We start from the raw sequence: 26016 nt of genomic DNA, 5'->3' as shown, positions 1-26016 counted from the left end.
CAGTGAAATCAATTATTTTTTCAAATAGTGCTTCGTAATGCTTTGGAGGCTTTTTTATCCAAGAAAAAAATCTGACTAGAACGCAGATGTTATACAGTGCTCACTCTCTTTGTACCTCTCTCACACATTCTCTTTGACTCGGCCTCCTTCTCTCACTGCCCTTCTTTTCCACTTTCCATTAGAGAGGCTGTCAGTACGCTTCGGTGTGACTATAGATCGCCACGTCAGAACAGCCCAGAAGCCTGTCGGGGCCGCCCCCCTCCTGTCCCTCAGAGAACAGGGTCTCTGTGAAACCTATTTTACGTTCCTCTGGTCAACTGAAGCCACAACTCTCATTATTACTGATACAGGTCCCGGGCTATAAAAAAGGCATCACTTCAATGGTTTTACCTTGTTTGTAATTCATATCCACAGGCCTATTAATTCCAATGAGAGAACAATAATGGGCTTGCTTGTGGGGTTAATTTATCTATTCCCCCCCCCCCCCCCCCCCCCACCGTGAGTTACTTGTTAGCCTGTACAGGTTCTAGGCTGTATACAATCCAAGGCCGAGCCCGTTTACTTGATATTGTCAAATTTTGTGCTCAGGGCTGTTCATTTGTCACATTGACTTAAGAGGGCATGATACTCTCACCCTTGAGACTTCTTCTCGTTGCTTATCACTTAAAATGAAATAAGAGACCTGTCAAAGCAGAGTTTACCCATCAGCGATGAAATACGACTGTAACATACTTGAATAAAAATTGAAATAAGAGTCCAGCAGCTTTAAAAAGGCTCGTACAAGCAAATGGGTTTTCGTTCTTTTGGCTCTTCAGTCATCAGACCTCAACAAGCTTTGGACTGAGCATGAGTTGTCACATGACCTACAACACTTTATTTTCCCACTGGTCTTTTTAAAGTTAGACACGTGCTGAGCCTTAGCCAAGTTCTGTAAAAGTTTGTCCATCCAATCTCACTCCACAAAGTTTGGAAAGCCTCGCTGCAGTTGCACAACTTGATGTTTAAAATATGAGATGGCTATTGGCAGGCACTTGAGTTATGAAACCAATATCCATGGACCAAAGCCTCGTTATTTATTGAGCCCCACGGTGCAGGTTGGTGCGAGGAAGATTTGAGATGGCAGCACTGTGGCACCATGTGGTGGGCACTGCCAATGAAGTAACTGCTGAGTCATATACATGTGTTTAAAAAACAGGCATTTATTAGCAGCCGCAAAGCCTCTCAGGGTTTCCTGCACGCCAACATTGAAGAGTAAACGATGGTAATGATGAATGTGCATCTGCATACACAGCAAGAACACATGTACTTAGAGGCTATGAATATTTATTCCCTTGCAAATTAGTTTTATGCACACAAGGGCCTCTTCTGTACTGACCCTTGGACAGAGGTACAGCATAAGTGCCCTTTGATTTTCAGCAGGAATGCTGATCTGTTATAATGTGCGTGGTGTGTAATGCCAACATGTGGAATATCCAAAGCTGTGCCACAGCCTGGGGAGCAACAAAAACATTAGTGAGAAAATATAAGTTGATACTAATTATGCAAAAGTGACGCATTCATATCGAAAGCAATCATTCCAGTCCATATATTTTAAGAGGTAAACTCTGTTTGTTTAATAAACTTACTATTGAGACTTTGTATAATTGAGAACTTTATGAAGTTCCTCATTAAATTGAAAGATGTAATGAATTAGCAGAGAGCCATCTTTAAAAACATAATATAAAATGAAAGGAGTTGCATTAACTTGTTATTGTTACCCACACATAAACACTAATAAACTCAAAATGTCATTCTGCCGGTATATATTCATGCTATTACTTTGGTTTCCATTAAATTAAACATTGTTTTTCTAATTTGTTCAGCACGATGGTAAACTGAATGAGAAAACAAGATTCAATATTGTGTGATAGCAAAGGACTGTTAGCAACTCTGGCCACCACATATACTCCAACCTCTTGCTTCAAAGAATAGCTCAATCACATGAGACGGAATCTTCCCACTTCCACTGTGGACTGTGCTACTGGAGGAGACAGGACCACGGAGCTGCTCTGTGCCAGTGTTTCAGTACCCATGTCGTGCTTTTTTGGGAGTGTCACTTTTGCTGAAGTAAAGGCAAGTCAGCAGAAAACTGAGTCCTCTTCTGTCATAGGAAACACTGCTCCTTAAAATGCCCGGTTAGCATTCCTGTTTTCTAAAGAGACGTATACGCGACACTGCAAGACAGCTTTCAATGCACTTGGATGGTTTTTACATGCAAAATGGTTAGATATGGACTTACAAACTGTTTGACCAAATAAACTAAAGCTCCCCACTGTTTTTCCCAAAACAAGCCCTGGGCTACCAAGGGCATCAAACCACTCCTGAACAGGAAGAAATGGGCATTTAGGTCAGGACACAGGAAAACAGCAGGGAGGGTCTAGAAACAGCTGGTATTGAATATCACAGGAAAGAAGGAGCCCTATGGGAGGTTGCATAAGAAGAGGAAGCTGCAAAAAGAGAGTGGTCCAGAGGTATAATAATGACATGCAGTGGTTACAGGCAGTCAGACCATAGACAAGAGTTTTGTCATGCAGCCTCACAGTTACCCAACCAGCAACAAGGATACCTGAAACTCACTGATCAGATCAGCTAACCAGGTAAAGTGGGGGCTAAGGAGATTCTGCCTCTTTAAAGACTGGTCCTGGTATTGATCCTTTAACCATTCGTTTAGCCTTCGTTTGACTCCCTCCAGTTGACATGCCAAGTTTAATCATGCCATGATAGCCACTCAACCAAGCAATAACCCACCTTTACAAGCCAAGTGGTGTGGCCCAAATTATGTCCTGTGATTTCTTCAGCACCTCTAACACCCGTTTAACCTGTCGTGATGGGGAAGAAGGCGAGTGTCATGATGCTTATGTGTCAGACACAGTGTTGAGCAGTACTGGTGTCATCAGGGAAACTCAATGAAGTGTTGGTGAGGGTGCAGTCATGGCTGAAGAGGACAGAGCTATGCACACAGCCCTGCAATGTATCTCCGTTCAGGATGAAGGTAGATAATTTGTGATTCTGCATTCTCACATGCAGTTGTTAGGAGGTCCATAATCAGTAAAGAGAGAGAAATGGTTAAACCCAGGATTTGGATTATCTCTAGCGTTTTAAGGGGGATTATGGGACGAAGCTAAACTAAACAAATAGTACCCTGACATGTGTTTGGTTCTTGCAGAAGGTAAAGGGCTATATAAGTTGTGATTTTGACTGTATCCTGCACAGTTTCCTCTATGGTTAAACTGGACTTCATAACAACTGATGTTGGGGAAAAGGGGTCGAGTCGTTGAGCTTTTAACTGCTGCCTTTTTGGGGGCTACAGGCTGCTGTAGGGAAAGGTTGGAGATGTGTTTTAACACTCATGCTAGTTGGTCATTACAAGACTTCAGTGAGTAGCATGACGTCCCCTGTGATCTTCCCCCTGACGATGTCTCTGCGGTGGCATCAGTCATCGTCTTTGGAGTCGTTTGCTGGAGCAGCAGCATTTCAAAGGCTGACAGGAAGAGACTGGATAGACTGATTAGGAGGGTCAGCTCGGTCCTGGGATACACACGTCTCAGTGGGGGTGGTGACACAGAAGAGGATGATGGCTGTCATATCTGATGGACAACCAGTCCCAACCCCTGCAGGACACCATCCCAGGACTGGGCAGCTCCTTAAGCAACAGACTTATTCACCCTACTTATTCACCCCTGTCTGAAGGAGAAGTATCGCAGGTCCTTCCTTCCTGCAGCAGTAGGACTGTACAACCAGCTCTACTCCCAGTAGAAATACATGCAACCATTACGGACTGCACTCAAACTGTGCAATATTCATTCTGTCTGTGGAATTCAATGGCTTTTGTCATTCCAGTCCACTGTACATATTCTTGCACAGTATGTATTCTGATTTTACACAGAAGATAGTCATCTTTATTCCATTGTTATATATTTTTTACATTTCCCTACAATTATAAGAATTGTGTGTTTATTTTTGATTACCTACTGATGCTCTTTTTCTGCTCTAACATTGCATATCTTTCCCCGTTGTGGATCCATTCCACTTAATATTCTGCCGTCAACTTTTCCCCCCTGCACTCTCAGTTTTGTGCACACAAGATGGCATGAATTCATTTCAGCGCAGATAGGTGATAGTGCTTTACCTTGGAGCTAGTCTGTGCGCTCCACTTTGCAATGCGAGTATGAAATGTTGCCTTCCTGGAGGGGACATATTCAGTGATTTTCAGACAGTGCCTTGGGCTGCCCTCCCGACCAGAGACCAGCCAACTAGCCTCTCCCCCGCTCTCCTGTCATCCTCAGTTCTTCCTGTGAAACCTGTTTTATTTATTCAATGTCTCACGTGATCAAACATAATGTGATTAATTTGTTCAAAACTTTTTCACTGTTAATGTGTTCAACTGCACATCAGATGCATGCATCTTATTTGTTTACATTCACAGGCCTGTTAAGGTTTTGTCAGAATGTGTTTGTCACTGTTGGCATGGTGATGTTCATTTGAATCATGCACACATTGGAAATCAGTGTGCTACACAAGGCTGAATCTATTACCTAGAGCGCTGTGTGCTTGTTTACACAGTAAATTAAAAAGTTAAAGAGATGTTTGTACACACAGTAAATTAAAAAGATAAAGAGATGCTGCCAATAATCGGTCTCAGAGTCTTAACACACTGTGTAACACAATTAAACTTTTGTCCTCCTTTTCCCACACAGGCCCTTGCCATCCCAACCCTTGCCACAACAGAGGAGCATGTGAGATCAGTGAGACCTACAGGGGCGACACCTTCATAGGATACGTCTGCAAGTGTCCACCAGGGTTCAGTGGAGTTCACTGCCAACACAGTAAGCTACCTCTTTCTATTTCTTTCTTTCTCCAAAGAACCTTGGAAATGCTTTATTCCTCGCAAAATTAATTATCAGACAGTGAGTTAAGGTAGCAGAAAAAATCTTTTTGCCCCTTTTTACATATTTCCACGAAGTGGGTTTTTTCTGTCCGATCTGAAAGATTCCCAGGACAAGAAAATGACCTTGAGCCGTGAATGAAAGTCGAACATGCGACAGGAAGTAAATTGCTGCTTAAAGGGCGAGCTCAGCAGAATGGTAGTGGGTTTGGTGGAGAAAAGAAGTGCTGAAGTTGCTTTCTTTTGTTGAGCATGCTCTTAATAAAGGTTAGTGTCAAAAGGTTTTTGCTGCCTCTGAGATAATACTTACGTTAGTCCAGGAGCATTGTTCTCAACCACACTACAATTTATGCTCACTCGTAAAACTGACACTGGGAACTCCGTAGCCACTAACGGCCTGAAACTGGACACATGGCCTAAAACTGTGTGTCACCAAGATTCAATTAGAGGTCTGACCTCTGTATTTTGATGTTATTGACAATAATGAAAACAGTGAAAGAAACCAATGTACTGAGAACCTTCCCTTTCCTAAAACAACAAAAACTTGTGTTGATTTCTCTCTCCTTTCTCCTGAAATTCCACAACAACTGAGCTGTTTGATTTTGATAACTGTCCACGGCAACAACAAGAAGCAGCCGGAGGCGGGGGTTTTGATGTTTCAAAAGGTCGACTTATTCTCCTCTTTATTTGTTCTTCCTGTAGCCAGTTGTTTCACTTTTAAATAGAGCTGCAGTGTTGACTGTTCCCAGCAATTTTTAATTTAACTGCAAATACAGGATGCTTTCTAGGCTCGGTGGTGTCGATATTCCTTGGAGTGTGAACTGAAAGGTCCTGCATTTACTGTCAGTGGGTGACACATTGATAGCAAGTTGTTTTGAAAAGAAAAATAAGAAATCAGATTAACTAGCCAGCAGTAGAAAACAACGGCACGAGTAGAGCAGTAAAATGCAGGACACATTCATGCCCTGCATTTTGGATAGATCCCAGGATTTGGAAATGCCATGTAGCTTTGTAGTCAAGTGTTAAATCTTGCCAATCCCACGGTATGATATATAGGCCAAGGCCTGTGGCTGCCCTGTGTGAACGTGTGCTTGGCTGAGCATTGCATTAGCCCGCACAACACACTTGTCCTTCATCACAGGTGTGCTTGCAAGTAATGGATTTAGTGTATCATGGTGCACACCGTGCTGAGATGGATCCTCAGAGGTTTGAAAGAAATGGAGGGATAGACAGAGGGTGAGATGTTAACTGACACTGAGAACAGACCATCTGTATTTGTTTTTTTTAAAACAAACACACAGTCACACCAAGGTTAAACAACAACAGACTATAAGAAATATGTTTTTATTTTAGGACAGTTTCCAAATCTTTGTTTCTTTCTCCCTATATTAATAAAAAGCTGAAACCATCAAATGGAAATGGAGCAAATCACTCTATCAACAGTGTGTCATTGTGTCTTCAGCCAGAATTGTAAGTCAAATGGCTATAGCATTCAAGTCACAATTCAGTTATTGTTTCCTATTAAGCCCTTAGGGGGCTGAGAAACTAATTCGATATGGTTTGAATGCACATTAATGTCTGCCAATTTCCCTCACGACCATTACAGCTGAATGGAAGAGAGACAGAGAGGGGGAGGGAGAGAGAGGGGGAGATTTCTGTACCTGAAGACAATAATCAAATCTAGCGTCTGGATAATTCCCTCAATTAAATAATAAAGGCACATAAATAATAGTTCTGTTAGAATGACAGCTTAGGTGGCTTTGTTATAATATGATGCTGGCGTTTAATTGATAGCTTAATGAACAGGATAAAAGTGAGACAGAAAATATTGCCTGAGAATTCTGTCGAGTACAAGAATCACTGTACGAAAACAAGGCCGACCTCATGAACAATCTGTCTCATAATCTGCGTGTCATTTTTTAATGAATATCACCCAATTTTATGGGCGGATAATGATGTAAGCCTTCTCATTGCTAATGACGGCAAGTGCTAGTACATAACTTTTAAATACTTCATCTGTCGATACTACAAATTTATGAATGCATTAATTAGCCTTTGTTTTAAAAAGTTCACAGCTGCTTCAGCAGAATGAAAGGCTGCTGCTTAGTTTATTACCATTCAACGTAAATTATGAAGCCAAACATTTTAAGAATAACGAGCCCTGCGCTGTAAACTACAAATAGGAGAATTCAAGATGCTGCATTTAAGGAAGTTATCGTATCATGGGATTAACCTTCAGCATCAGTATAGTCCCAGGTGGATTGGAGGTTAAGTGGTTAAGCCTCCTATGGTGTGTCGTATCAAATACGTGTTGACCATTCCTGGCTTCTTCCTCTTCCTCTCACTATCTCCCTGCTCCGTCAGAGCTGAATCTAATTTCACACCGTTGAACGTTATCCTAAATACAGGCACTATATATCCCGCCTCTAAGACCGGTTTTATGTGGCGCACCCAGAAATAATGTCGCACATGGACGGCGATGATAAGTACAAGCTATTTTTAGTACTTCATGTTTCAGGCCGTGCTTCCGATGAATTTCTTCTTCTCTTGTGTTAGAACAGAGCTGTCAATGACTTCAACTTGAGGTGTTGATGTTTCCACCTGCAGGTCAGACGTCAGACAATCAAGCTGTAGGGGATGAGATTTAATAGACAACTTTATATTATATTCAATTACATCTCGTAGTATATTATCTAAGGCTTTATTTTTCCCTTTGCATAAAAAATGTTTTGTATATTATCCCTTAGCTTGAGTTTTACACTTGTTTTAACTGTCACCTTTATTATAAGAGGTCTCATTATCAGAAAGTCATTCAGCTTCTGAATAGTGTGGCGTCACGTCCCTTCGTTGATAAGAGAACAAGTGGCACGTTACTCTGCAAGTAGCCAGATATTGTAATGAACTGTCACAGTGTGAGGATAGGGACTGATTGCCTCAGTCGTCATTTTTTTTTCAGGGCACAGCTCCTTTGTCAATCAAGGACTAATGAAGTATAAACTACAGGGATGTTCACTGGAAAAGGGTTTGGTTTTGTCTGCACAGAATTTTACTGTAATGTAATGTAAAGGGCAAAACTCATGCTGTCATTAAATCCAAAAAAAAAGTCTATCAACAGATCAGGTGAAGTTACATTTTCTCTTTGCATAGTGGAGCTTAATGAGAATTCTCTGTAGCACTTCTTAATAACCTCTTCACAAGGGTTGGACACCATTCACATGTGAACCATTACTGTGCTGGTATCAGTACCCATCATTACCATACTCTCCCTGGTGCTACATCACTTGAGTTATTTTGCAGTGCTTGCATAGTGCGTGCATATCGCATACATATTCACCTCATAAATAATAAGCAATTCACATTAACAATTCTCAGATGGAGTTTTAGGCCACTAATAATCCTCATGTGGAATTTTGAATGCAGCCAGAAGCTAAGTGTTGGCTTCTATGTCTCCTACAGCAACTTAATGTGAGAAGTTAATACATTTTCTGAAGATTTTGATGAAGTTTAAAAACATACCTCTTCCGACTTTACCTTGAATAAAAAAAAAAAACTAAAAAAAACTAACAACTTTTTGAAACTAACACTTTATTAGCACTTAAATGGCACTTACTTATAGCACTTTGTAGTTTTGCTTTATTTGAAGAAATTGTATTTTCTTGATTCTTGTCGTCCTTGGTATGTACCCTCGGGTTTGAATGCGCTTATTGTAAGTCGCTTTGGATAAAAGCGTCAGCTAAATGAAATGTAATGTAATGTAAAAGTTTCCAAAGCTTCACTAAATGCTTCGTTGTTCATTGAGGGTTAAACTCTGTTCTAATGTAAGTCTGTGTCTGTAGACATGTTAGGCCAGTTGTCCAGATTTGCATTAATATGGGAGTGTGTGTGGTTTTTATTGACTTTTGAAAAGTGTAACCGCGCTTGCAACTGCTCTCAGCTCAGCATTGCTCCAACTCACTGTGTTGGTCTATTTAAGTTATCGATTGTCTGCGTGCATGACCCCCACCAGGAATAACCTAAAATGTAGAACCCTCTCTCTTTATCTCACCAAGATTTGCTTTCAGGCAATAATTGATTAATGTTAATTGGTACTTAGTAGAATGATGTAATTTGGTCGGTTCTTAAAAGTAGGAAGTTCAATATTCAACAATGCTGTTTGCACATTCACACAGTGCTGTATGTGGAGCTCACTGCAAATCAAAGAGCTAATTAAATCTAATGGAGAAACTTTTCCAGGTAATATGAAGCAAGGCGCATGTTTGTTTGTGCAGAAACATATGCCAGCTCTATAAAAAAATATATATTTTTAAATTAACAAGGCCATTTGGCTAAATTGTCTCTTAAATGGCTGTTGTTCATTTTCTAACTCGTCTCTTTCCACCACCCGACTAATCTAGATTCTACCTTGCTCCTTGATCAATAGATGTCTTTGCTTTTCTTTCTGAAACACACAAGCAGGAAGAGACTGACTGAGGCTAAATCTCGGAAGCGCGATTTATTTCCTTTTCAAAGAACGCCTCCTTTGTTTGATCGTGTATTGATAGGCGCTGTCATGCCGTGTTAGCCCTGCTGCCTCCGCAGATTCCTGCCACAGAATAATCAGCCTGTGTTTATGGCTGTGGCCTGATGTAAAGCCACAAGGAGCCATTACTGCTAGTCAATACTCCTGGGGCAGATCAGGGACTGGCTTTCATCAGCACCAGAGGAAGAGGGAGGCCCAAATTAGTGACCTGTTTAATGTATTCTACTTTTGCTAAGGAGGCATTCAGTGGAGCTTACGTTCGCTTTTTCTAGCTATTTTTTTCAGTCCTCCCAAATGTTTCACCTTTCTCTGACTCCACGCTTTCTCATTGATTGCTGTGGCACTTGAGCAAAAGGAAATTGAAATCTGACTTATTTCCCATCCTCATCTGTCTGTTGTGCCCAATTTACTGCTCAAGAGCAGGATAATAGCACTACAGTCAAATACAGCATGAGCGAGTATCAAACGCACACCAATAGACTCTATTAGTCACACACAAGGCAGAGGCAGAGGTCCGTCAGTTTCTCCCCTCGCCCGTTCCGCCCTCATGAAAACCCGCTCCGCCGGCGCACCTCTCAACAGTTACCTGCACCTCTTCAAGCGGAAAATGACTCGTCCTTCACAAACCAGCCACTGTATCACCGAGGTGACTTTGCTTCGGCAGATCTTCAGGATTTTACAATGTTAGAGGGAGGGGAGGGGGGGCAGGGTGCACTTGTTAGCCAGCATACACTCCCCTCCTCCCATGGATAGAGTTTATATATGTTAAGATATGTACACACACAGACACACACACATTATGTATATGTGTGGGAGTGTGTGTTTGACACTATATAATTGCTGAGAAGTTTACATCTCATCAAACAGTATTAGCAGTGTAAGCACTATACTTCTGAAGCTGCTCCTCTGACAGTAAACAGAATGAGGAACATATGGAGTAAACAAGTGTTTGTTTGCTCCTTCTGTTCACAGTAAACCTAATTTTATAGAATCATAGCAGTGCCAGAGAATGGATGCGTATTTACAGCAAATGGCTTTTGCACATTGCCACTGCGTCCACAAAATTAGCTTCCTATTCATCTCTGCGCTGACGCTCCAAAAAGTGCTCTTGCTATTTTGTTTGTAGCTGCGGGGGAAAGTCGTTCATATACAGAAATACTCTAACTGTCTTAGATCATATATGCAGTAAAGCTTGATTTTGTTTCAGGGCAGATTTTCACTTGGGGTTTTAAAAGAAATTACGTTTCGGGGGCAGGATTAGTAAAATGGATTAGGATAGATTGAAGCGCAGCTAAAAGTTAGTGAAAAAGTTTGCTTAAGAAAATAAAAAACTTCTCTGTGATAAACAGGCAGAAGGAATATTTGGTCCACAGAAAGTCAAGCTATTTTTAAGATAAACAAGAGGCATCGGTTTAGTCATAGAGCCTGGGGTCTGCTCTTGTAGGTATAAATCTGTCTCGTGTCAACAACCTCTGGGACACAAGTGTTGGGAAGTTTTTCTGAATTTATGATAATCTGCTCTCCAATTTTATGTTTATATGCATGACTGGTTTGTTTTCTCAGAATACTGGAACCTACAGTGATACAGCCCATGCTCATAGTGTTGCATTATTTCAGTCTGTAGCAGGAGTAAGTCAACACACCCATATTTCAAAGTTCTGATTTGGTTTGTTCACACAAGAGCCTCCGATGTATTTGACAGTGCGGTACTATATTTTGTGAATGTATTTATTTGGCAGTCTTGGAGCTCTCTCCACTGCACCGTTACTGTGATCCCGAGCTGTGCCGAGGCCATTTCCAGCCACCCTCCCAACATTACATTCATGATCCCACAGCTCACCCGCTGCTCAAAGTCTGTGGCTGCATTTACAGGAATGGATGAGTGTGGGGAGTCCTGCGGGAAAGGTCCATAGTCCATCCAACATCCAAGGAAGCCACCACAATCACACAGCCAAACCGACAGACGCCGATGATCAACAACCTGAGGAGAGAGACACTGAGTGTGTCTGTGCTCCCTCTTTCTGTCTCGCAGGAGTCTGTGCAGATCAAAATGGAAAGATGGATAAGCCTGTGGGCCAGCAGTCACGTTGTTTTAGCTCACTGCACATTTGGTGTTTCCTCCTTCAAAGCACAGCGCATTCCTGTCACTGGAAACAGCGGAGCTCCTCTTTATGTGGTAGTTCACATCTGCTCAGCCAGTCCAGTCTCGAGATGAATTACGTGTTTGCTTTGTAAGATCTATGGGCAGAAATGGAGATCAGCTTGTTAAAAAGCTTTGAGACACCACAGAGTGATAAACATTAATATGTACATTAAAAAGATCGCGTCGAGGGAGGAATGTTATCTTTGTCAGTGTTGTAGATGAATTGTTCCACCTCATACTTGTGGTGATACTGTTTCAGCTAAAGCATCCCGCCCAAAGAACTTCTTCTTTTAAATCAAATTGGGTTATTTCATTAGTTTTATCGTCAAACATTTCCCATTGGTATAACAAGTTGGCTCATTCAAACACTTAAAGGCTGGGAGGATGCTCAAGCAGCAGAAGTGTGACTTGTGATAATCACCTTTAAGGTGTAGTTTAGATTATTTGAAGTGGGGTTGAAGTACTTAGTCAGTTTATCACCTGCAGTATATTTTCTTTGGAGCCCTCCCAGTTTCGAGGAGCAGGCAAGAGCATTCTTAAAAAAAAAAAAAAACTGATTCTCTGTTTGTGTTTTATACAATCTGAATGTTTCCACTGCTTTATCGTGTCTTCAAATTGACTTTTCCTTTGGTTCTACATTTTCACAATCATTGCACTTCTGCATGCTATATGTCTGCTAGTCATTGTATTACAACACAGCCACAAATCAACTGTTGTGTTCAGGAAAAGATAAACTTAACTTTTATGTGAAGTTTAAAGATGATTCATTTTTTTGCTGTTTTTTTGAATGTCCTGGTCACCATATATATTTTAGTTATTAACCTTTTACTTTGTGTGTGGGCAGGGCTACATTTGTATGTATAAGCACAGGTTTGATATCTTGATATCATAAGCAGGTGTAGGTCGTCGATGTTCTTCTACACATTGGAATTAAAGTGTATTCTTGCATTTATTCTCATATCATAATAATCATATATTACTCTAACCAGTAAGAAACAAGGGAAAGTGTACCAATGGCTGTAGATCAATTGATGTTAGTTTGTGTATAGCCTATGAACAGCTAGCAGTGGCAAGATGTGGTTGTCTTAAGATGAAGTTAGTTGGAGTTGAACGTTAAAGACCCTTTAAGACAAACCGTATGCGAGGTGGCTGTTTACATAAACGTATCCCTTTATGATCATTTAAAGGGGACATATTATGCCCATTTTACCACAAGTTGATAGGGTTCCTTGGGGTCTTAATGAAATGTCTGTAACATATTTTAATCAAAATACCACAAGGATTCATTAAAACAGCATCTTTTTACCCTGTCTAAAACAGCCCTCCTCGGATTGACCGTGTCTCCGCCGCTTCCCCCGTCGCTTTTGCCGTGTGTTAACTCGCCGATTACCTTGAGCCGGCCATACCGCAGGGAAGTCTCCAATGCTCCCAGTGAGCTGCCCTCACGTAGATGTTGATCTAAGTTGCTGCAAGCTAGCATTAGCTCGCTGCTGCTACCCTTCAGACATCTGTGGCCGCATAAACATGCCGATCGCCGAGGTGGAGACCCCCGGGACAACTCTAAATGCTCAGTCCCTGAGCTTCACCCTACTGCACTTTGTTGGCTGTAAAGCTATAAAGATCTGTTTGGATCTGCGCAAAAGGACCACAGCGCATCTTGACTGCTAAATTTGCTTCATGCTGCTAGCTAGCTATGCCAGCTGTATCCGAGGTTTGCAAAAATGAAGTGAAGCGCTTTGGCAAATATCGTATCTATAATTAGTGTTGGGGGGGCGGGGGGAAGAGATGGGGGGGCGGGCCAAGGCAATGTAAGAGAGACTCCCACTTTGCTTGTGAAGAGAGAAGCATACGGAAGCTCATTCGCAGTCACTCAAGCATGACGTTTCTGACATAGAGGAACCACAACAAATCGCGGGAGTTGTTTTTTTCCAGAGTTTTTGGGTCGGTAGTCATGCCAGATACCCAAATTAACGGTTAGAAGCACCTCAAAATAGGAATTTTTGTGATATGTCGCCTTTAAAGAAGAGCAGGTTTCCATGGATTGGATGTGAGCTTGTACTCGTGAGCCGGCAGACGTCTGTAGCTCCCTCCCAGACTCACTGAGTGCTGCAGCTGTTTCCCAGGGTGGCTGATTGGCATTTTGTGAGTTGGCTGCTCTTGGGATTTCCGTGAACAACGGTGTAGTGGAAGCAGATGTCTGCTGTTTACAGAATGTCGCAGGCATTTGGTTACTTGACAGATGCATAAGTATCTTCATTGTTGGACTAGTCAAGGCGTACCTGGCGTATTACTCTGACAAAGGGGTTTTAGAATCTGCATGTGTGGAGGCCTTAGTCGAATCCAAGGTAGGGGAAGCTCCTGCCCACGCTGACTGCTGTGTACTATTGACACTTAAGAGTTCCTTTTATGGCTGGTGACTTGTAAAGGTGTGTCTGGCATATTGACTGGACATCCTGCATTCACAGGTACATCATGGTAAGAGCCCTTCATTTAGACTTTTCAATGTTATCCAGCTCCCCTCACGATCTTCAAAGGATAAGCAATATGGGTGGATGGATCTTACTGCATGGTTTGTTCCCTTTATTCTATCCATGGCAAAGTGGTATCACAGACATTGTGGCCTGGTGCCAGTTTATTTCTCATATCCATCACTGCCATTTCATCTGGCCCAGCCACATTAACACCTCATTTCTATTGTGTTGCTGTAGCTACAGTTTCCACCAGTAGATACAGTATCCGTAATGACTCGCCAGATGGGCTCAGTAAATCAGTCGTCTCAGATGAGTGGTGACCACCTTTTCCACTTAGCTGCGTCCGATGGGTTGGCTTGTGCAGCCTCAACACTTATTTCATTCTTAGCATCTTGCAAAGCTGCCAAAGGGTTGTGGGAGCATCTGGAGAATCAGCTTGATGTGGCAGCACTTGTACATGGCAGTGTTTTCCCTCACATGCAATACACGGCAGGGTCCGAGAGCCATTTGTGTCTGAAAGAGTCGGTCTTTGCCTTTTTCAACACAAAATCACCTGCTGGTTTCTTGGGGACTGTCGTGGAACAGGACGGTCTGAAAAGTGATGTGATTATTAATAATGAATGATTTGTTATTTTATTATGAGTGTCTTGAACTAAATGCATTGGAACATATGGAAACGGTTGAAGGGCAACACTCTTTATGTCTTGTTGTAGTATGTCTCATATAAACTTCATACATATAGAGAATAAACTGTCGATTTTGGAAAAAATGGTTGACGTCATCGTATGCTGTAGAGAAATCCCCTTTCCATTTGGAGCATGCCAAATTTGATGATGATCCTACTTATGAGGTGTAAAGAAACATGTCCAAATGTGTATGTTATGTCCAAGTTGGAGTTATTGTCCCTTTTCTATTTATGTCTTTAATGTCTTAAAAGAAGCAAGGGTAGTTTAGGGTATTTTCAGTGTTTAATGGACTGAATCTGCTTCAAGGAGTTGTCTTGTTTACTTGAGAATAAAACCAACTCAGAGGAAGTTATTGAACAATAGATTTAGGGCCCAGCTATTCTGCAGTGTACTCTATTGCAAATTGTGTTCTAATTGTAGAGTAAGTGCATTTCATTAATGTCGACATTTCTTGTAGACTAGATCTTGTTTGTTTCTTTTTCTTTGTGTTTGTACATCCACATAATACGTGCCCTGGTCAAGTATCACTGTTGTACTCAAAACCTCTCTTTTCTCGGGTATCCTGCTGCCTCTTTCTACATCCCAGGAGGAGCTGACCGTGTCTCACCTTTGTCAAAGTGCATTTTGGATAACAAGCTAAAGGTGTTTAGGGCCAGTTTCCTGTGTGGCTGGCATTTTAATATATTTGATTTAGCCTTCTAGCTGAATCCTTACGCTTGACAGATCCAAACTGACCTTGTTTTCCTCAGGTTTATTGAAAACAAAGACCCTCGTCTTGTTGGTGTTAGCCTCATGCGTGTTCTCACACCCTCGTCTTTCAGTGCTCCGACCCATCACCGACAATTTAAAAGTGATGTCACCTTTCCCTTATGCCCTCAGTAAGCACCAGGCTCTGCAAAGCCTGCCAAATAAAAACCTGAAGTAAGACGACCTCTCTTCCTCGGCCAGATGGTGCTTCGCTGGGAAAATTACAGACAAGACAGCGTTTTCCAACCATGCAACTTCGCAGTTAAACCCAATAATAATGACACAGAATGTCTTCAGGAATTTGAAGCCTCTTTATATAATCATCAGGGGAGTGGCTTGAAATGCCTTCTTGCTCATAACACAGTCTTTGAGGGAAAGGCCATCACTTTTAAAAGGATGTGAATGTGCAGTGAAGTGTCTCAGTAAAGGTTTCATTAGTGTCCTGATTTCCTAAACTACATTTGCAGAGAGACAAATATCAAGTAAATAATGAGAGGAGAATTGCCCAATAGAGGCCTGCCTTTGTTCACTTAAGTGTTTTTGTTTTTCTCTTTTCTCCTATTTCCACTCCCTGAGCAGCCGGTCACCTGGTTTATACTTCCTGTGGAGGAGTTGTAGGGAGCGAGCTGTTACCAGGGCCTAATTGTGTAAGGCCCCCCTTGGTCACTTGAGCTGCACTGTCACCTCCTGGCCTGTGCCGCAGAGATGGACTCGGTGGCAGATGGCCAATGCATAAATAGAGATGCATTTCCATATCCCAGGGGCTGGAAAAAGAGTTTCGACTCAGTGATGCGCGAGGCTTTTGGCTGCCACTGCAGGTCAAAACAGAACATTGATAAATGTTCAGCTCGACTACACAGGGCTGCATTAATCCAGGATGGTCAGTGTGTGGCCAAATTAGTATCAGTGTTCTTTGACTACAAACTAAGTTCATTCAGTGTGACAGCAAACAGAGATTAAAGGGCCAACGTGTGAGATTTAAGGATAATTTGGAAGAAGCAGAATTATTCAACAGAAAAACATTGCAAAAGATTCATAGAGAAAGGACCTGATTAACTGGGCAGCATTTTAGTATTACTTTACACGTTGATGATTCAACGCAAACATAAATGCAAATGTTGTTCAGCTCGGCAGATAAAGACAAATACATTTGTTTAACTGTAAATATATGTTTGCTTGAATTTTTGGTTTCTGCATATTTGGGATTTTGGTAAAGAAAATGGACTGCAATGATATTTTTATACACACTTTGAAACGTAGGGCTGGGGTGTATTCCTTTGATTGCAATCTACCACCTCCCCTGTAGGTGTCACTAAATCATACACAGTTGTCCTTAAAGGTTAATGGTCAATGTAATGTGCACTATGTAAACTGCAAACAGATTTAGGAGAGGTTAGTGCATATCATTAAACCACCTTTGATTTAATCATAAATATGACTCAACATGGACGGTGATTGATATAGACGGATAAATGGTTGTCATGGAGATGATAGCACTCTAGGCACTCACTGGATGTCCTCTTGTGTCCGTTAGACGCAGAAAGGGTAGCTCAGAGAGAGGGTCTGCAAGGAGAGGAATTAATAAAGTTAGTGTGAAATTACTCTCTTATGAAATCACTGATGCATCTTGGCAGCACTATCAATATTAAACGCTGCATGCGTCATTGAGAATCTGACCTTTATCAAGATCATCCTCCTTTCCTAGATATGACTTCAAGTATTTAGTCATGATGGAACTGTTTCTGCAGATGTTTGGTTTTGAAATATACCAAAATCATAAATTCTCCATGTCTGCTTTTCTATGTCAGAGAGTGTGTATACACATATGAGTAGGTTTTGTGTATAAGTCTTGTATTTGTCTTTAAGAGAACTATTTGTCGATCAGTCCACCACCTTGGTTATTCAATTCTGTGCATTTTCCATAGAGGATGAATCCTAATGAGTTTAATGATCCATTGATTTTTCTCTTGGCTCCACCATGTGGTTCATAAATCCATTAACCTATATCCAAGATCTGAATGTATCGCAGCAAATTATGGTCCCCTCATGTTGACTGTTTCTTTGGTTATTTCCTTTTTATTTAAATACTAACATAATTATTGGACTGGTTATGCATGGGATTTGTAAACACCTCACTTTGTCCTCTAGGGTTGTTAAAACTGCGGTGATCCCATTGACAAAGGTCAAAGTGTATTTTATTTCCAATGTCATTGGACTAAAAGAACAAACCTATGAGATTTCTCACCAACACAGCTATAAAATGTGTTCAATGCTAATTATGTTAACTTGCTAATGGGCTAATTCAAGATGGTAAACTGTTTTCAAAGCTGCACTTAGGTTAAGTGGACATCCTTAAATGTTTCTACAACCTTTTTGATAATTGTCACTTGAATCAAAGTCTGTCACTACTATTAAAAAGTCATATTACCTTAATATCATAAACACAAAAATATCTTCCACCTGTATTTCCCTCTAAGTCAAGGCATTATTTGCTCTTTCCCTGTCACCTACCTCCACTCTTTGTCTGTTTCTCTTTAACATTCCTTCAGTATTCCCAAGTGATGTTAAAGAGCTTGAAAACCAGACTCTGTTTTTTCAGGCTTGATCCGTATTCCCCTCATACACCTACTGTGGAGGCTCCATACGTAAGCTTAAAATGACACTTGAGGCTTTCCTTCGAGTGTCACTCTGACTCCGGCTGAGGGCTTTTCACATTGTCTACATCCCAGCGTCGGCTCAGCCCCCTTGTCTGCATGTCTTCGACACGATGAGTGTTTTTCTTCTTAGATACCCAAACCTCTCTGCAATGCATCCTAAGATACCTTTTCAAGGGCTTGTGGAGTGCAGCTGTGAATAACTTCTCAGTGGGCTAATCCCACTTCAAAAAGCATGTCCTTGGAATACACTATTCTTAATCCTGCATTCAGAGCTTCATGCATCATCATATCCCTGGAAACATGCAGCATGTGCCACCATGAAAACGAGCCTGCATATGAGATGAGACTGGAGAAATTCTGCACGGTGGATCAATAAAATCAATACTCATGCTAAGCCAAGATGCATGGGAGCAAGGCTCAAAAATAAAATATATCACGGTGAAATGCATTTCAAGGATACATAGGGTGATACTGAATCTTTATCTCAGCGCGCTGTGAGACTTGATCAGGCAGCAGATAGGAATCCTGTCTAATGTGGTGAAAGAGATTTCAGTGGCATTGCTGAGGCCACGATAGATGGAATTGATAGATTGACAGTGGAGTCAGGCACTTCCTTGTTCCATCTCCCATCTCTGACTCAACCTGGAGAGACAGGGCTTGTCTCCGCCTTGTGATGTGTGGAAGAGAGAAGTTTCAGTGCACCAGGACCTGTCAGACAAACCATCCAAGGCTGATCGCCCATAGAGAAAGAAGCAGCTCTGAGCATATGTCTGCACATCTAGAATTACAGTATTTTTTACTGAACTATCTCAGCTGGAAATCCCATAGGCACGGAATGATCTATTCTATATATATATACTGCATGTATGGGAGATAAGGGATTGGATATGATTTCATGAAATGCAGCTGTACAAACCATTGACTTCTACTGAAGCCCTGACTCTGTACATACAACCCACTGAGTTATCTTTTCCCCTGAGATATTAGCAGATGTCTCTTTAATCTCCGCCTCTCTCAAGACGCTGCTGTGTCACATCAAAATAGCCAAGGACCGAAGCGGGGAAAGTTAGATTCACTAAAGATATAAAAAATAGCTAAAATTGCATCATTGATTTATGAGCACACTAATTACAGAGGGAATGGAGGGAAAAAAAGCAGCACAACACTGTTCTTATCAAAACTGCAGCTGAATCACGGACGGAACATGTATGTGTATGCTGTTCCGAGTTATTGATTCAGTATTTTCATGTGTATGACACATGGGACTTGTAGGAGAACACAATGTGCTGCACATAAAAACATTTATGTGCTGTTCTGCTCCTTGAGATATGTCTGCTGGGTCTGAATGATGACACCATCTTATCACAGCCAAAACTATAACTTAAAACTAATGTTGTATATTATGTATTTTAGGTGAACCCCATAAATTAACAAAATAATCTTTATCATCAAATAAAATTCTCCTAAATTCTCGATTTCATTACTTTGTTAACAAAGCACTCTGGCGCCCAGCAAACAAGCTAAGGACATACATTATCCTGAATCAGAGTATAGCATCTAAGTGCTATAGATCATTTGGTGAGTTTTACATTTTTTTCCCCTCATGAATTCATTCTACACTCCCAGGTAAGCTTTCTAGTTGTTTTCCCAGGATCAAATCCAGCATGGCCGGACCACCATAAATCAAATGGCATATGAACATCCGGAGTAGAGTGTCCCAGGGGGGAAACGGGACAAATAAAGGATGCTCATTTTCAAGTTGGGGGTGTTCAAAGTCAGGGGTTAATGTGTGGCAGGCATAAACAACCAGTTGACTACTTCATTCCCTTCAATCAGGAACAAAGAGGGGTCATGAGGATCAACTTGCTTACCAAACATTTGTGGCTATGCTCGTTCTCTGACATCCAAACGGGTTTAGAATAAGATGAAACTTCCCGTGGGGAAACAGTGCATGAGTGCTAAATCAAGTCCAGATGGAGAGATGTAACATGATGTGACATACCCTCTTAAAAGCCCAGTCTTGACAAACATCCAGTTGTGTGAGGCCTACAGTGTCTCCACACGGGGGGGAGGCTTTAAGCAGTTTAAACCCAACATCTGAATGTGATTTAAATGAAGGAAGTTGGTGTGATGCAGGAACAACACTGCTGGGACAGTACCTTTCATTCTGCTAATTGAGTTTGGAGCTTTACAAGTATGAGAGGATTAGGAGCTATTAGCGAGCAGTTGTTTCAATGATTTGTGTGATTTATGTTGTTGTTGTTTGGGCCTGGGTTCGGCCTAGGCTGAAGCCTTTTCATATATATTTGAGTCAAGCTGAAATTAAAAGGCTTTTTTTAATATAAACAATTTACTCTGTTTTCTGTTGACCAAAACAACTACGAAGGAAGAACGTGCATATTGACTTTTTTTACAATCTTAATTACATTAAGTAGCCTCAGAAAATATTCAGACCCCATCGCTTTTTAAACATAAATTAATCCAAAGTTTGAACAGCATGAGAACAACCTGCAATTGTCAGCCCTGTTCACTTTAGATGCTAAGTTGCGTTGTGTGTGAATATCACTTCTAACGACTCTAACTGTCTGCTCATGTCCCTTCATTTGTAAACCAATTAAAATGTGTCCAATAACTCACCAAATGTTGGGGGTTTGCCCCAAATATAAACAGTTTTTTTATCAAAATATATGATGTATAATAACTTTTGACTGCAAAATGAAGTACAGTTCTGTATTCAGGCAGGCATAAAAGGAGTATAACTTGGTTTCTCAACGATATGGTATATTTACCTCCTCAATAACCCTCCCCTGTGAGAGATGTGACTCTCGAATGAGCTGGAAAGCAGATGCATCAGTGTGGCTCCAGCCAGAGGTCAGGACAGCACAGTGGAGAGGGCACAGGCGACCCCTCCCGCCACAGGCCTTGTTCCAGCTCCCTGGACACACCGTAGCCAATTTAGCGCTCACAGCAAGTATCAGTTCCTGACACACAGCACCATTCATTGCTCTCATTATTGTCCGACTGAGACACATTTCAGAGAGCAATAGAGGAGCAAAGCCATGGAGCGAGACGTTGCAGTGGACCGATGACAACGGGATGAGTGTCCAACCACAGGCTGGGCGAGGAGGATATAGTTTAGAATTGAGAGTCTTAGTTTTAATAGCAGTATCGTGCAAAGAGATACAGATAGAAATGATGATAAGACCCAGATAAATTTAAATCATGATGTTTTTATTCATTTGAATGTGTCTCACATGAACAGCCAATACATCTTTCTAATTCCAGAGCTGTCTCTGTCTGTGTATGAGGAACACATTTCTCGGCAGGTGTATTTTGATTTGTTATCTGATCAAGCGATATTATTAGGATTGATAAACTTTTATAAACAGGCAACCAGTGCTCCAGCAGCAGAAGGCAGGATTAATCAAAGAAACAGTGTGTTAATGGCTTCGACGACTTGACTCTCCAGTTGAGGGTTCTGTGTAGTGAGTCGAGTTTGATTAAACAGGTGAACATTTCTTTGTGCAGCAGCGGGGGTGCAGCTTCAGGGTTCTGTGGACAGCAGTGGGCCCCTTCCTGCTGCGGCTTAATAGCTGCAGGTCACCTTTACAGTTACAGTTTCACAAAGAAATCGGCCACCAGCATCACCACAGGCCAAAAACACATAAGCACTTACAAACAGGCAGGTTTAGAACAGGCTCTGCACTATTTTATCCAATTGCACAGTGACTATGGACATTGATCGATGTAGAAGTAGAATACGGGGGGTTTATACACCTTTAAAATAACTGCTCTCTACAAAGAAGCCTCCTGATGTTTATGTTCAGGTTCTGTTCAGCCTCAAATTGAATTGAATTATATTATTTGTAGGTCTGAATGTAGTGCGGTTGTTTAGTACGCGTTTGTAAGTGTACAAAACAACACAAACACCCTGCAAAGTATAAAATCCTCAGTCTCGGATAAATCAGCATCTCTTCTGCACATTTTCAACAAAACCTGAACATTATAAGCGTCACTAAAGTAGTGTTACTGGAGAGCCAGTGTGTGGGATTGCATTAAATGGTGCGCTATGTACTTTTATTGGCTCCATCCTCTGTAGCAATGTTTACTCAGAGTGGCTTGTTAAATCGTCATAACCGAGATAGAGGCGTCCTCATTAAACTGAAGACATCATTTGCAAAATGTTGTTTCACCACATTTAAGGCTTTAATGACATATTTAAATGCGGAATGGTAGTCTCAGACTTTTATCAGTCGGGGAAACACCTCGGACACGTGACTGTGACTGTGTTAAAGAAGTTGTGTAACTGGAGCTTTTATACCTAACCAAGGGGCTAGCACACATTTCGATCTCTGTTTATTCCTTCAATCCTCCTCTTTCTCACTCTTTCCCAGTTTCTCTCTCCCCCCATCCTCTCCCGGCTCCCCCTCTACCTTCTCCTCCACTTTTTTTACCGAGTGGATTAACTGCATTCCATGAAGTAATCCCTCCTTTTTCCCACATGATTTACTCGCAACACACCGATTTTAAGTCTCACTTTCCCTGTGCTGATCTCCCAGGGGCCGATGGCCTCTCATAAAAGGGGGGCAGACCGCACGATGGGATGACGCTGTTTTCTCCTCTCTGTGGTGTGTTGCGCTTCAGGCTGTTTGAGTGGCTCGCCCAATCTGCTCACCCCTGTCTTTGAATCCATTGGTGAAAACAAAGCAGGATGTGAACTGAGAGGTTAACAACAGAATTAATATCTGGTGTGGGCACGACTGCGGTGGTGTAGTAACAGCGGTTCATGTGGTCAGAATGAGCTGAGGATGAAGCTGTTTTCTTTTACTCTGGCCCCTATGGCACATACGGAAACAGATTCTATAGAGGACACACTGTTCACATACACTCAAGTCTTTACTGTTCATTTAAAAGCCTAAGCTCCCTTTCGTTGTTCATATAGAGATTTTCTTATTGAAGCATTTGTTCACAGATCTACGGATACGTTACTCGATTGAATTCTATATTTCTCAATGTTAGCAAGTAGCCTTAGAACCATATTTTCATTTGAGTGTTCCACTCAGGTGAGACAGTATGAATGATGTTTTATGTTGACCAGCTGTTCTCAAAATAAGTTTTTTATTGCATCTTTCTATGTTTTTCCTATTGTAGACAATATCTGTAAAGATACCAGACATGCAAGCCACTGCCTGCTACAGACCAGGCATCTTATGTTGGTCAGAAGGAGTAAGAGTTAGCATAGGGTCAGGGTTGGAACCTGAACCGTATTTCATAATCCATCGATAAGATTGTTTTTGGAACTAAATAAGGAGAAACTAAATCTGCTACTAAAATAAACTACTTTTCCTTAAACAACATTCTTAGTTACTAACCAGGTAAAACTTGTCTTTCTATCTTTTAATACCCCAGCATTGACAGTGGAAACAGAAATGTTTCTTCACCATTTGTATAACAAATCGCAGTGCGATCTTACGCATACAAATTAGCTTGAGTTAACATGTTCTCTTGCTGGAACATGTTCATAAATATAGCTCCATCAGCATCAGTCATTACTTACAGGTTGACTGCATGATCCCCCGAGAGCTGTAGACAAATTCGGATCTAACGCTGATGTAATTTCAGGGAGATGGTGACAGGAACTGTGAATTGGGGCTTTAATGACTTAATGACATTGAAAGTGTCTCGGGGTGTGTTGATGCAATCAGTCTTTCAAATGCAGCATTTTTAGGGCTGACTGTGAGAATCTGATCTGTTGTTGTCCTCCCTCAGCAACAGGAGGACATGCTTACAAGTTCACGTGTGTTGTTTAATCCATCCAACACATGATAAACTTCAGCACATTTGCAGCTTTGGTATTTTGCTTTTATTTTGTGTACATTATTTGATTTATTGAGATTGAGTTATTGTAGCGAGCCTTGTTTTGACACTGCAGACGTTAGTGTCCATGAGCCTCGGCTGCTTCCTGTAGTTTAGCCACTAACTCGCCCAGAGAGCACCAGAACAGACTTCCCCTGACCTTTCTCACATGAATTAGTCTATTAGGATTATCAGTGCTCAGCAACCGCATGGAAACGTCTTGTGACTTTTAGGTAACATGTCGTCTTAATGAGCTGTGGTCCACTTACTGTTTTGAATTTTTTTTCCATTGTGTAACAGCTGGAACAGACAAATGTGCACACGAGAACAGGTTTTCTGATTGATAACACTGTATACACCTACCCAACCTATTTTTATAGCATTACATAAATTATAAAAAAAATAAATTAGCACTTTGACATTTACACATGTGATAAAAACAACCCTTAAATTACCATCTTCGAGAAAAAATATTTGATGTATACTTTGACTTTTTAGTTTGGCTCATGTCCCATCTACTAAGGATTTATGACCTATACTGCAGACAGCCAACAGAGCGTGATCAGAAAGCTTTGGCTTCACTTATGGGAAACTGTCACGTCGTCCATCTTGGCAGAGTATGGTCCAGACATATATTAGGCTTTGACCTTGTCTGTCTTTATCATCTTTTGGGAAACGTTTACAGCTCAAATTCATCAAACATCTTTTCACACGGATGAAGTCATCTCACTGGTCATGGCAATTTATGGTGATACACAAAAGGTTTCTCACATCCTTCTGTGCCTCTCTCCCGCAATTTATTACGCACTTTTCATTAATTTCTCTTTTGGTATTCCACTGTGCTGCTAATTAAAAAAGCCATTGTTTGCAGTCACAGTATCTCATTGACCGTTATGTGTAGATCATGATTGTATTTCTCTGGATTGAGAGACATTCAACGAAAACAGATACATTTGTTGAAATTACAAAGTTGACCAAGTGACTATCACAGATTTAATTGAAGAACCCTCAGAGAGATGTAGCACCATAACAGACTTACTTTAATCATGTTTCACTTTCTGAAGCTTTTTAAATCTCAAGCCTGCTAACATATTCATGACGGCAAAATATAGTCACAGCTGATCTTTTTTAGAGGATTAAAAGTCGCTCAGCTGCCAAAGGCAAGTTTGGAAATCATTAGAAATCCTTTAAAAAACAAACGCTCAAAAGCTCACCCCCCCTCCCTTCCTCCGCTTCTAAACTCTCCCTGTAATCTCCTCTTCCCTTATCTGTATCTATAATAGAGGAGCGTGCAAATTGCTAGGATGGGTGGGGTCGGGGTATGTCACCCTCTTACTGGTTAGATGATTCAATCAGAGGAAAGCCGTTTCAGAGAGCATTTACAGAGCAAAGGTGGCTCTAGAGTAGATGATATTTCCGTGACAATTGATCATATTAATAATTGTATCTGCTCCGTCTCTTTAATACTTGAGGAAAGGCACTGGTGGCTGTGAGCTGCATTGCAAAAATACTGTCAGTGGTGCCATTGTTATTTTTAAATTGAGTGTAGGTATGTAGTTGCACAAACTGCTAATAATCCAATAATTGCATAGCTGTTAAATGGTGTAAAGACAATAAGGTGTTAAAGACTTCTGTCCTGTCTGGAGAGGAAAGGAAGAAAAACAAGTTTACTCTGCTGAGGAAATATATTGTCGACCTCTAAGGCTTCTCTTACATTATAATAGTACTTTTGCTTAGGGTGAATTCCATGTGAACAGATGCACATTTTCGATTGACCCTATATGCTCTATTTAGCTCTATAGTCTAGCTTCTACCTGTCAGTGAACATTTATCATATTTACAATTGCTATTTGCATTTTAACACATTTTTTTGGACCCCATAACAGGACTACAACCCAATAATACATTTTAAAAAAGGGCCCATCAATTTAATTATTATTCTCACAAACCCATTGTTGATAAATAATTACTTTTAACTGGCCAAGCAAACTGCAGAACTGAGTAAGAACGGTG

The 26016-nt window shown here is 41.2% G+C and overlaps 1 protein-coding gene across 2 annotated transcripts in view; it reads left to right on the top strand.

The window, feature by feature from the left end:
* LOC133950801 (EGF-like repeat and discoidin I-like domain-containing protein 3) overlaps positions 1 to 26016 on the top strand; it is a 108132-nt gene that overhangs the window by 32986 nt on the left and 49130 nt on the right. For both annotated transcript variants that reach the window (XM_062384933.1, XM_062384931.1), the window contains exon 3: positions 4737 to 4865. In XM_062384933.1, the coding sequence (XP_062240917.1) occupies positions 4737 to 4865 (129 nt within the window). The remainder of the gene's footprint in view (positions 1 to 4736; positions 4866 to 26016) is intronic.

This window comes from Platichthys flesus, chromosome 3 (assembly GCF_949316205.1).
Source record: "Platichthys flesus chromosome 3, fPlaFle2.1, whole genome shotgun sequence".
NCBI classification, from domain to species: Eukaryota; Metazoa; Chordata; class Actinopteri; order Pleuronectiformes; family Pleuronectidae; genus Platichthys; species Platichthys flesus.
The sequence above is the reverse complement of the archived record's forward strand: the minus strand, read 5'-3'. Positions and strand labels throughout refer to the sequence as shown.